Source organism: Nicotiana attenuata, chromosome 10 (genome assembly GCF_001879085.1).
Source record: "Nicotiana attenuata strain UT chromosome 10, NIATTr2, whole genome shotgun sequence".
Taxonomy (NCBI): domain Eukaryota; kingdom Viridiplantae; phylum Streptophyta; class Magnoliopsida; order Solanales; family Solanaceae; genus Nicotiana; species Nicotiana attenuata.
This window is the reverse complement of record NC_031998.1, coordinates 4,239,930-4,254,022: the sequence shown is the minus strand read 5'-3', so window position 1 is coordinate 4,254,022 and position 14,093 is coordinate 4,239,930. Positions and strand designations below refer to the sequence as shown.

The window sequence follows — 14,093 nt, the reverse complement described above, 5'->3', positions numbered from 1 at the left end:
GGGTCATACTTGCCAGATGATGTCAGCATAACCTGATGACTTTTCCAACATAGGGTCTCACTCCCTAGTTGATGCCAGCATAACCTGATGACTTTTCCAACATAGGGTCCCACTCCCTATTTGATGCCCGAATAACCTCATAACTTTCCAATATAGGGTCCTACTCCCTAGTTGATGCCAGCGTGACCTGATGACTTTCGAACATAGGGTACCACTCCCTAGGTTATGCCAGCATAACTTGATGACTTTTCCAACATAGGGTCTCATTCCCTAGTTGATTCCAGCATAAGCTGATGACTTTTCAAATATAGGGTCCCACTCCCTAGTTGATGCCACCATAAACTGATGACTTTTACATCATAGCATCCCACTCCCAAGTTTATGCCAGCATAACCTGATGATTTTTCCAACATAGGGTCAAACTCCCTAGTTGATACCACATAACCTGATGACTTTTCCAACATAGGGTCCCACTCCCTATTTGATACCCGAATAACCTCATGACTTTCCAACATAGGGTCCTACTCCCTAGTTGATGCCAGCGTGACCTGACGACTTTCGAACATAAGGTACCAATCCCTAGTTGATGCCAGCATAACTTGATGACTTTTCCAACATAGGGTCCCACTCCCTAGTTGATGCCAGTATAACCTGATGACTTTCCAACATAGGGTCTCACTCACTAGTTGTTGTCAGCATAACCTACTGATTTTTCAAACATAGCATCCCACTTCCTATTTGATGCCAGCATAACTTGATGACTTTTCTAACATATGGTCCCACTCCCTAGTTGATGCCAGCATAAACTGATGAATTTTCCAACATTGGGTCTCACTCACTAGTTGTTGCCATCATAACCTGATGACTTTTCCAACATAGCGTCCCACTTCCTAGTTGATGCCAGCATAACCTGATGGCTTTTCCAATATATGGTCTCACTTCCTAGTTGATGCCAGCATAACATGATAACTTTTCCAACATAGGTTCCCGCTCCCTATTTGATGCCAGCATAACCTGTTGACTTTTCAAACATAGGGTCCTACTCCCTAGTTATGCCACCATAACCTGATGACTTTTCCAACATAGCGTCCCACTCCCTAGTTGATGGCAGCATAACCTGATGACTTTTCCAACATAGAGCCTCACTCCCTATTTATTGACAGCATAACCTGATGACTTTTCCTAACTAAGGTCTCACTCCCTATTTGATGCCAGCATAACCTGATGACTTTTGCAACATAGGGTCCCACTCCGTAGTTGAATCCAGCGTGACCTGATGACTTTCCAACATAGGGTCTCACACCCTAGTTGATGCCAGCATAACGTGATGACTTTTCCAACATAGGGTCTCACTCCCTAGTTGATGCCAGCATAAGCTGATGACTTTTCCAACATAGGGTCCCACTCCCAAGTTTATGCCAGCATAACCTGATGATTTTTCCAACATAGGGTCAAACTCCCTAGTTGATACCACATAACCTGATGACTTTTCCAATATAGTGTCCCACTCCCTATTTGATGCCCGAATAACCTCATGACTTTCCAACATAGGGTCCTATTACCTAGTTGATGCCAGCGTGACCTGATGACTTTCGAACATAGGGTACCACTCCCTAGTTGATGCCAGCATAACTTGATGACTTTTCCAACATAGGGTCCCACTCCCTAGTTGATGCCAGTATAACCTGATGACTTTCCAACATAGAGTCTCACTCACTAGTTGTTGTCAGCATAACCTATTGATTTTTCAAACATAGCATCCCACTTCCTATTTGATACCAGCATAACTGATGAATTTTCCAACATAGGGTCCCACTACCTAGTTGATACCAACATAACCAGATAACTTTTCCAACATAGGTTCCCACTCCCTATTTGATGCCATCATAACCTGTTGACTTTTCAAACATAGGGTCCTACTTGCCAGTTGATGTCAGCATAACCTGATGACTTTTCCAACATAGCGTCTCACTCCCTAGTTGATGGCAGCATAACCTGATGACTTTTCCAACATAAGGTCTCACTCCCTATTTGATGCCAGCATAACCTGATTACTTTGCAACATAAGTTCTCACTCCATATTTAATGCCAGCATAACCTGATGACTATGCAACATAGGGTCCCACTCCGTAGTTGAATCCAGCGTGACCTGATGACATTCCAACATAGGGTCTCACTCCCTAGTTGATGCCAGCATAACGTGATGACTTTTTCAACATAGGGTCTCACTCCCTGGTTGAAGCCAGCATAAGCTGATGACTTTTCCAACATAGGGTCCCACTCCCTAGTTGATGCCACCATAACCTGATAACTTTTCCAGCATAGGGTCCCACTCCCTAGTTGATGCCAGTATAACCTGATGACTTCCCAACATAGGGTCCCACTACGTAGTTGATGTTAGCGTGACCTGATGACTTTCCAACATAGGGTCTCACTCCATAGTTGATGCCAGCATAACTTGATGACTCTCCAACATAGGGTCTCGTGACCTGATGACTTTCCAACATAGGGTCTCACACCCTAGTTGATGCCAGCATAACGTGATGACTTTTCCAACATAGGGTCTCAGGTCCACTCCCTAGTTATCAGCATAACCGATGACTTTTCCAACATAGGGTACTAACCTTATAACTTTCGAACATAGGGTCCCACAACCTAGTTGATGCCAACGTGACCTAATGACTTTCCAACATATGGTCTCACTCCCTAGTTGATGTCAGCATAACTTGATGAGTTGATGGCAGCATAACCCTCCCTATTTGATGCCAGCATAACCTGATGACTTTGCAACATAGGGTCCCACTCCGTAGTTGAATCCAGCGTGACCTGATGACTTTCCAACATAGGGTCTCACACCATAGTTGATGCCAGCATAACGTGATGACTTTTCCAACATAGGATCTCACTCCCTAGTTGATGCCAGCATAAACTGATGACTTTTCCAACATAGGGTCCCATTGCCTAGTTGAGCCACCATAACCTGATTACTTTTCTAACATAGGGTCCCACTCCCTAGTTGATGCCAGTATAACCTGATGATTTTCCAACATAGGGTCCCACTCCATAGTTGATGTCAGCGTAACCTGATGACTTTCCAACATAGGGTCTCACTCCCTTATTGATGCCAGCATAACTTGATGACTCTCCAACATAGGGTCTCACTCCCTAGTTAACGCTAGCATAAGCTGATGACTTTTCAAAAATAGGGTCCTACTCCATAGGTGATTGTTACGCCCCAAAACCGTGGGACATGACCGGCGCTCGACCGAGTAGCCCCAATCAAGCGGACCTGAGTGCCTTTCCTACCCCACGCGTTACCCCGTGTTCTCATTACTCATTAATCAAGGAAATAACCATTTACATTTAAAACACCCTTTTACAAAACATACATAACATACATGGTTATTTAGCGTGGTTTACAACTTACATCGCCCAACGTACAAAATACATATTTACATAAGTTCACAACCCACATTTCCTTCTCTACCGAGCCTCTAAGGTTACAAAAGGATGATACAATACTTGTCGGTAACAAGGCTCCGGCTATACCTTACACAAATACCAAAACAAGACTCCGAAACAAAAGCGGCATGAGCCACGCAGGGCCCCGAGAGGAAAGGGGCTCACCAATTCAGCAGACGGGAAGTGAAGGGGAGCTACGATCGGTGGACTGGAGTACCTGCTATGGATCCACCAACAATCATAACACGAATGTAGCGCCCCCGTCAAAAGGGACGTCAGTACATTTGAATTGTATCGGTATGTATGAACAAACCTTGCCCCAAGTAAACTCAAATCCATACACAAGTAACGAGCAGTAATAGAATCAACAATCAAATACACATGACAGGAACAATCAAGCCAAACAAGTTTACAATCTCTCCTTTTTCCCCTTCAACATCATCACATCAATGATTTCATAATTTTCTCATATTTTCATTTCAATAGTGATTTCGATCACTTTCTACCCTTATTACCTCGGCCACCCTTATCACCACAACCCACACCTTATTTCTTCGTGTTGCGGCGCGCAACCCGATCCCATCGAACAATCACAATTCATAAACAACACAACAACAACAACACTTCACAAAGGACAACAACAACAATTCTCAAAAATTACAACAACAATTCACAAAGAATTTCCATAACCAGCAATACCATTTTCATCATATTCAATAACTCATATGCATTTTATGTCACAACAATAATTGCCCACGACAAGCCATATATGTTTACCACAGTTGTTCCAATTGCATCATTTACGATTTCCTTCCATCATTTGTTTCTCAGCTCTTACCACATAACACTTTCACAATCACCCATTTGGTTTATTGCCAATTACTTACACCATTACATCGGGAGACTTAACCATGAACACTCAAATCATACCAATCACAAGAATTTCACACATAATCCACGTAGATATCACATACCAAATATTCGTACACCAAACAAGGTGATTTTACAAAGGTCAAAGTTAGCCATACATACCTGGAGCCGAATTCCCTTTTTAACTCCTATTTTCAATTCACCAAATAGTCTAGCAACGTCAATCTAGTGCACAAGTTAACACATATGACTTAGAATTGAAGTTCACAATTGCTACTCAAACTTATTTAGGTTATCAACTCCTCTTGTACAATCCTTTACTCCTACCAAATTCCTCTTACTAGATTATAGGTTTTAAAAGGCATGCATGTATGTTTTCAACGATTATTTTCAAGAATCAATGCATGAGACTCCCCCCTTTAGTTTAAACTTGAAAATCAATGAAAAAGGGTCAGGGATTTTACCTGCAAGAATGGGGATGAAGATAATTACTTTGAAATTTCCCGGCCCGGATAGTTTTGAAGAATCAAATTTGATGAAGATGACTTTCTCTCTCAAGAACCCTCCTTTCCTCTCTCTTATTTTGTTCAGAAAACTCGTTAAAATGAGGGGTTGGGATGTTTTATTAAAAAGGGGGTCGGGTTTAAAATTTAGAAAAATAGGTACCCGAGTCAGATATGCGGTCGCACTTAGCGATCGCAGAGATGAAATGCGGTCTGCAGAATGGACCGCAAAAGTGCTCCAAAAATCCAATCCTACTGTTTGGGTCTGCAGCGAAAATGCGGTCCGCATACCCGATTTGCCGTCGCATAATGCACCGCATTTTTGACCTCAAATTTGACTGACACATTGACTCACTTTGCGATAGAAATGCGGTCCGCATATCAGTTATGCGGTCGCATAATGGACCATATTTTGACCTTAATTTTAACCAAACCACTGACTCAATCTGCAGCAGAAATGCGGTCCGCATACATGATTTGCGACTGAATTCTGGACCGCAAAATAACACTTTTCTGAAAAAACTTGATTCTTTGATTTTTAAATACTAAGATCAGTACAATGGGTCCGAAAACACATATTCGGAACCTGACCCTACGAGCTACTAGGTTTGAGCACAAATTTTTACGGGGCCTTACATCCTCCCCCACTTAAAATCATTCGTCCTCGAATGAGGATCTTGAAAATCAGTTGGTTTTTGAAAACATGATATGCAGACTCCCAATTTTCACTAACTCCCATATTTTTGAAAATTTTTGCCGGAGTTTCCTTTGTAATTTAGACATATCTACCTGTCAGAGAGCCCCCGAAACACAATTCCAAGTACCATTACACAATTACAACTATCCCTAAAGCTGGTATACAATTCATTACCTCAACAATTGCACATATTCAATCACTTGCTACATTTTGCACATAAATTAGTCACTTCAATGAGTCCCACATAATTTAACCGCTTCAACATACTGCATGCATATAAATGGATCATTATCAAGCTACACTACCATTAGTTGCTTACTTATCACATGAGTTTTTTTTATAAAACTTTCATTTACCAAAAAGAGGTTCACATGACTTAAACAATCACAACTCATACAATTCCTACACCACTTGAGGAATTTCAATAGTAAAACATTTAGGAAGAAAAGATGGGGTGTCGTTGCACCAATTTGGACACAATATCAATTTGTTTAGGGATAAGAGTTCGCACGATTACTACTAGACTTGCTCAAACAGATGGGGATATTTTTCCTTCATTTCCTTTTCCGCTTCCCATGTGGCTTCCTCAACTCGTTGACTTCGCCATAATACTTTAACTGAGGCAACTTCCTTGTTTCTCAATTTACGGACTTGCCTATCAAGAATAGCAACCGGAACTTCTTCATACGACAACTCTTCATTAATCTCGATAGTCTCGACTGGAACAATGGTGGATGGATCTCCAACCACTTTCTTCAACATGGACACATGGAACACTGGGTGCGCTAATGACATTTCAGGAGGCAATTCTAGCCTATAAGCCACCTGCCCTATCCTTTGAGCGATCCGATACGGCCCGACATACCTAGGACTCAACTTCCCCTTTTTCCCGAATCGCATGACTCCCTTCATAGGGGATACCCTCAAGAACACCCAATCATCAACTTGAAACTCCAATTCTCTTCGACGAACGTCCGCATAGGATTTATGTCGACTCTGAGCAGTTTTCATCCTTTCCTGAATGACTTTAACCTTCTCCATAGCCTGGTGCACGAGATCTGGCCCCATCAATTCTGCTTCACCCACTTCAAACCATCCAATCGGAGATCTACACCTCCTTCCGTACAATGCTTCAAATAGGGCCATCTGAATGCTAGCATGAAAGCTGTTATTGTAAGCAAACTCTATAAGTGGCAAGTGATCATCCCAATTACCTTTGAAATTCAAGACACAAGCCCGCAACATATCTTCAAGCGTTTGAATAGTCCGTTCTGCTTGACCGTCAGTCTGAGGATGGAAAGTTGTGCTGAGATTCACCTGAGTACCCAAACCTTGCTGAAATTTCTTCCAAAAATTAGCTGTGAACTGAGCCCCTCGATCTGAGATAATAGAAAGTGGAGTGCCATGAAGCCTTACTATTTCCTTGATATACAACTTAGCATATTGTTCTACAGTATCGGTGGACTTGACTGGCAAAAAGTGAGCTGACTTGGTGAGTCGATCCACTATTACCCAAATTAAGTCGAATTTGCGCTGAGTGCGATGTAACCCCACCACGAAATCCATGTTGATCATTTCCCATTTCCACATTGGTATTTCCATAAGCTGAGTTAACCCACCAGGCCGCTGATGCTCCGCTTTTACTTGCTGACAATTCGGACACTTAGATACAAATTACGCCACACCCCTCTTCATGCCGTTCCACAATAATCTCCTTGAGATCATGATACATTTTTGTAGAACCTGGGTGCACAGAATACTTGGAATTATGAGCCTCCGCCATTACCCTCTCCCGAAGCTTATCCACATCCGGAACACATAGCCTACCCTGACATCGCAATACACCATCCTCACCGCCGAGCTAAAATGCTGAAGTCTTGTTATTCAAAACTGCTTCCTTCATCTGAGCCAATGCTGGATCAATAACCTGTTTTTCCCTGACTTCCGCTACAAGTGACAATTCTGCTCCATTATGCACCATAACATCCCCCTCGTCTGAGGCCGAAATGCAAACCCCCAGACTGGCCAATTGATAAGCCTCCCGAGCTAAGGGCCTTTGATCCGCTCCCAAATGAGCCAAACTACCCATAGACTTCCGACTGAGAGCGTCGGCCACCACATTCGCCTTCCCTGGATGGTACAAAATGTTCATATCATAATCCTTGAGCAATTCTAACCACCGTCGCTGCCTTAAATTCAGCTCTTTCTGCTTGAACAAATATTGGAGACTCTTGTGGTCTGAGAACACATCCACATGGACCCCATAAAGATAATGCCACAATATTTTCAAAGCAAACACAACTGCTACAAGCTCCAGATCATGCGTCGGATAATTCTTCTCGTGATTCTTGAGCTGCCTTGAAGCATACGCTATAACCTTCCCATGTTGCATCAATACACACCCCAAACCAACCCAGGAGGCATTGCAATAAACCACAAATCCTTCCTCCCTAGTTGATGCCAGCATAAGCTGATGACTTTTCCANGCAATAAACCACAAATCCTTCCGTGCCTTCTGGCAAGGTCAATATCGGCGCCGAGTTCAACCTCGACTTCAATTCCTGAAAGCTTTTCTCACAAGCGTCGGACCATTGGAACTTAACTGCTTTCTGCGTCAACTTAGTCAATGGGGAGGCGAGGGTACAGAATCCCTCCACAAACCTCCGATAATACCCTGCTAAACCCAAGAAGCTACGAATCTCCGTCGGGGTCGTGGGTCTAGGCCAATCTTTCACTGCTGAAATCTTCTGGGGGTCTACCTGAATCCCTTTACTAGAAACAACATGACCCAAAAAGGTAACGGACTCCAACCACAATTCACATTTCAAAAATTTAGCATACAACTGGTGTTGATGAAGAGTTTGCACATTCCCAACACATATTCGGAACCTGACCCTACGAGCTACTAGGTTTTGAGCACAAATTATTACGGGGCCTTACAGTTATGCCACCATAACCTTATGACTTTTCCAACATAGGGTCCCAATCCCTATTTGATGCCACCATAACCTAACACATTTCCAACATAAGGTCACACTCCCTAGTTGATGCCAGCATAACCTTATGACTTTCTAACATAGGATCCCACAACCTAGTTGATGCCAACGTGACCTAATGACTTTCCAACATAGGGTCTCACTCCCTAGTTGATGCCAGCATAACTTGATGGCTTTCCAACATAGGGTCCCACTCCCTAGTTGATGCCAGCATAACTTGATAACTATCCAACATAGGATCTCACTCCTCAGTTGATGCTAGTATAAGCCGATGACTTTTCCAACATAAGGTCCCACTCCCTAGTTGATGCTAACATAAGCCGATGACTTTTCTTACATAGGGTCCCACTCACTAGTTGATGCCACCAAAACCAAATGAATTTTCCAACATAGTATCCCACTTCCTAGCTGATGCCAGCATAATCTGATGACTTTGCCAACATTTGGTCTCACTCCGTAGTTAATGAAAAAATAAACTGATGACTTTTCCAACATAGGGTCCCACACCCTAGTTGATGCCAGCATAACCCGATGACTTTTCCAACATAGGGTCTCACTCCCTAGTTGATGCCAGCATAACCAGATGACTTTTCCAACATAGCATCTCACTCTCTAGTTGATGCCAGCATAACCTGATGACTTTTCCAACATAGGGTCTCACTCCCTATTTGATGCCAGCATAACCTGATAACTTTCCAACATAGGGTTCCACTCCCTAATTGATGCCAACGTGACCTGATGACTTTCGAACATAGGGTACCACTCCCTAACTGATGCTATCATAACGTGATGACATTTCCAAACATAGGTACCACTCCCTAGTTGATGCCAGCAAATTTGATGACTCTCCAACATAGGGTCCCACTCCCTAGTTGATGCCAGCATAACCTGATGACTTTCCAATATAGGGTCACACTCCCTAGTTGATGGCAGCGTGACTTGATGACTTTCAAACATAGGGTCCCACTCCCTAGTTGATGCTAGCATAACCTGATAACTTTGCCAACATAGGGTCCCACTCCGTAGTTAATGCAAAAATAAACTGATGACTTTCAAACATAGGGTCTCACTCCCTAGTTGATGCTAGCATAACCTGATAACTTTGCCAACATAGGGTCCCACTCCGTAGTTAATGCAAAAATAAACTGATGGCTTTTCCAATATAGGGTCCCACACCCTAGGATCTCCATCGCAATGGCTCCCGAGCCGAGAAAGCCTCGATAACTCGGGGACTGCCATCAATTACCATCTCCATCGCAATAGCTCCAGAGCCGAGAAAGCCTCGATAACCCGGGGACTGCCGTCAATCGCCATCTCCATCGCAATGGCTCCCGAGCAGAGAAAGCCTCGATAACTCGGGGACTGCCGTCAATTGCCATCTCCATCGCAATGGCTCTCGAGCCGAGAAAGCCTCGATAACTCGGGGACTGCCGTCAATCGCCATCTCCATCGACTTATCAAAAACCCATGGCCGTAAGACCCCAAGCGGGCAGACTTGGTCTCGTAAGACCTACATAAGGCAGCAACAACATCTGTAAGACCTCAAGCAAGGCATGAATCACACGTGTACCAAGTGACAACATCTGTAAGACCTCGAGCAAGGCATGAATCGCACTTGTACCAAGTGGCAAGACCTCGAGCAAGGCATGAATCGCACTTGTACCAAGTATCTAAAAACTGTAAGACCTCAATGACATGAAAATTTTGTAAGAACTTGCTAAAGGCATAAATCCGATCTCAAAGTTTAGGCTATATATCAAACTTGTAAGACCCCTAAAAAGGCATACCCTCGATATAGACGCCCAAACTACTTCACTTGGGATCAAAAACGACTCCGACCAAGCACAAATGACTACGATCATAAGGCTGTACCAGCCAATCTAACGCGACTCGAGGACGCCCGAACGTCGCTACAAAATCATAGGCCTTCAATTACTTCGAATCTACTTCGAAAAGAACCGGTTAAACAGGCTACCCTCGACACAGGCAAAAGAACTTCGACCATGTCAGCTCCAAATCACAAGCTTCGAGATACTCAGCCTCCGAGCTAAACCTCCCAAGGTGCTCGATCATCGCCACAAAACCGCTCATAATCGAGGTTCTTCTCGAACCGTCGAAGAGTCAGGCAAAAATTATCAAAAAAAGTCCTTAACGAGGGAAAAATAAAGCCCACATGAAAGGTCGCGTCGACCCAAGGCGTAAGAGCCATTGTCGCCAGCCCATGCAAAATTTGAAAACTTGAGGGTCGAATGAGCTCGAGTCGCAACCCTATTCGGAGACTGAACCCAAAATAGTTACCTGAAAATGCCCCAGGCAAAAAGCATAAGAGCTCAAACGCCAGCTTACACTGAAAGGTCACTTCGACCCGAGGCATAAGAGCGATTATCGCCAGCCTAATGAGCCCCAGGGCCGTATCGCGAATCTAAGGATTCCTACCAAATCAAAGACCAGTTCGTCTAGCTAAAATCAAGGCAAAAAGAAATACAGGAGGAATAAAACCACGAGGTTTCCTTCTATACGTATATGCGAGGAAGTACAAGCTCCATTTACAACGTACTTTGAAAGTACTACATACGGAATCAGGAAATGAAATCTACGTCCCCCTTGGGGACTATGGCCCGTCGGTCTCATCTTCGCTATCCTCGGTGTCGGACAAAAGTAACCGAGCACCACGTCCGTCTGCCCTCGCCCGCTTCACCTCTTCCGAGAGGTCGAAGCCCCTAGCACGGATCTCCTTGAGGATCTCCATCAGAAAGAAGTTAGGCTCCAAAAGCCACTGGCATCATTACAAATCCCGAGGTGGTACCCGACCTCGAGGATCTCCATCAAAAAAAAAGTTAGGCTCCAAGAGGCCATTGACATCAACCGGTAGAGTCATGCATTCAGAATCTCCACAAACGCAAATAAAAGGAAATATAGCATAAATCAAAGACAAGTCCATGGGATGCCCCAGTTATCACGAAGGCTTGCGTCATAGGTATGATATCATCAGTATGACATCGTCTCAGGAAGTCTACAGAAATGGATGTCAAAATCGTTTCTTATCGCTCCTCTCCAAGAAACACGGGGACTATCTGTATACGGTAAAATCGGAGGGTCCAATTCCTCGTCATCGAGGCACCTTAGAAGAACATCTCGAAGGCTCGAGGCTACAAGGCTACGGTCGAGTTCCCTCCCTCGAGGTTCGTCGACGCTCGACCTTGGGACAATGTTGACCCCAGCTATGGTAAAGATGGAAGTTCCCAAGGCGTGCAGCTAGAGCCGACAAAGTCTGTCAGGCTAGCCCAAACCCGAATCAGGGCGTCAACTAGCTGTCCCATCTCCATATCTTTGTAATTAATGCTATTTATACTATGTTGGGATTTCCCCTCCTATATAAGGGGATCTTTACCATTTTGTAACCATCCATTATTCCATAAAATACACAAGAACATTCCCTCTACTCTCTAACACATTCTCTTGATATTATTGCTTCCATTTATTATCTTCATTATTGTTCATCATTTATTGCTTATCATTGGCCATAAAGAGCCTTCTTTGATTTTATCATAACTGTTAGTCATACTTCGAGCACCTTCGATAGCTCACAGTCGGGCCCCGGAATCGACCTCGAGGCCCCCGAATCGACAAGTTCGAGGCCCCGATTGCCAACCTATCGGTTTGGTTATCACCCCATTCCTAACTCTTATTTCATTTCTAAGTCTCACACATAGCATCAACTGCTCTACAACCGGCATAAAAATAGATCACGTATTTTTAGAGTCCCATAATCAAATTTAATTGTTATTACCATTTTCATGATAAACAATATGATAAAAGTTTAAAATTCTATCTTTTGAAATTTAAAATTTAATGGTCTATTAATTAATACCTAGTAAAGTATGGTAAAATAATAAGGTCAGACCATAAAGTATACTTGTTTTAACCTTCTTTCAACTGTTCCTGTGTAAAAACTAAGTTGTGACAACTAAATCCTACAAGATGCAAAAGATGATACTTTATCATTATATAACTTCCTATGATTATTATACATTGTGGGTTCTAGAGTAGAGTTTGAAAAAGAGAACTATTATATATAATCCTTATTGTTTTTTTCCCATCTAAACATAACTTTTAATTTTTATCCTGCGAAATTTCATATTTTTCGACCATACAAGCTCAATATTGGGAGGAAAATGCGATGCTTTGGGTGAGAAATACATGTTTAATAGGCACATCTTTGAGAAGGTAAGAAATTTAATAAGTCGAACCTAAGACAAAGTGTATAATAAGGAAAAAAAGTATTGCCAAATTTAGGGAGCGTATATGTATTTGGCCAAGATGTTTCTTCCCTTTATACAATAGCAGGACAACGTTTCACCATCATGGGCTCATTGGAAAGGTATAGTAATTCTATGAATAGCCAGGAGTAATAATATTAGGAGACAAACCCCAAATTGCCTTTGGCTAGAGCATTTTATCACTCTACTCCAATAATTTTTTAGAAGAATATAATAATTCATAAAAGATACTAATATGCTTCAACATTTTGAATATTCACACACTTTACATTAACATTTTCTGTTCAAGGAAGTAGAATGATCATTCAGGCTTTAGGAGGAACCGCAACTTTGTCATAACAATTCCTAGCCAACCTTAAACAATGTAGCCAATGCAGAATCTGGGAGTTGGGGTCTCTCTCTATAACAACATCAGAAACAGTAATTTGAAGGTTACCTCTAAAGCTAGTGATCCTCCCGCGAACTCTAGCAAGAACCCCAATCTGGACTTGGGAAGCAAAATCAGCAGCCATTTGGGAAATTAGTCGAACATGTGATGGGCTACGACGGGAGAAGTGACGCGAGCGTTCCCGGTTGAACCACAGCACACATGATATGCAACCTGTGCCATCGTCAATGTCGAATTTGAGAAATCTATTGGGCTTGAAGTCTCTGGTTACGACGACACCCACTGTCTCTGCCCGCGAAAGCCGCGTCCCATTGCGTGAAAAGGAGGTGGAGTCGTGGGGGATTGGTTTTAGAGTGAGGAAGTCTAAGGCCAAGAGCTTGACGTGTGTGTTGAGCAGCTGACGAGCATCCATTAATGGAGTGTTTCTCAACGGGTTTCTACTGAACCGTCTCCTCCGCTGTGACAAGTCACAAGTGCAAGGAGGAGAGCCTTTTTCTTCACACTTTGTTTTCGTTTTTTTTTATGTGGAGTTGGGCCGGAGTAGGAGCATCTATGTTCCAATTTCTGTATCTATTTATATCTATAAAGCCCATTTAACTTGGCGTTATTTTTCATTTTGGAACTCTATTTTAACTTTGTTCCATTTTGGCCCTCCAACTCTATTTTATATACTAGTTTTAATGTACGCGCGTTGCGCGTGTTTCCTATCTTAGTAAGTAATTTTTGCTAAGAAAATTGCATATATATTTTTAGATTATTTTTAAATTATAAAATAAAGAAAAAGCTTTTGAAATTAATTAAATATTAATCCTATATAAATAACTCAATTACTCAATAAAGAAAATTTTTTGTTCCTCAATATTATTCAATATATTTACCTTAAATTTTGTTCTAATT

General features: G+C 42.6%; 1 protein-coding gene across 1 annotated transcript; it reads right to left on the bottom strand.

Moving 5' to 3' along the window:
- Positions 12,946-13,728, bottom strand: LOC109232929 (CST complex subunit STN1). Its single transcript, XM_019398622.1, has one exon. The coding sequence runs from the start codon at positions 13,606-13,608 to the stop codon at positions 13,114-13,116; it is 495 nt and encodes a 164-aa protein (XP_019254167.1). The 5' UTR covers positions 13,609-13,728; the 3' UTR covers positions 12,946-13,113.

Coding starts and splice junctions, on each gene's coding strand:
- LOC109232929 (XM_019398622.1), bottom strand. CDS start 13,608: ATGGATGCTCGTCAGCTGCTCAACACACACGTCAAGCTCTTGGCCTTA.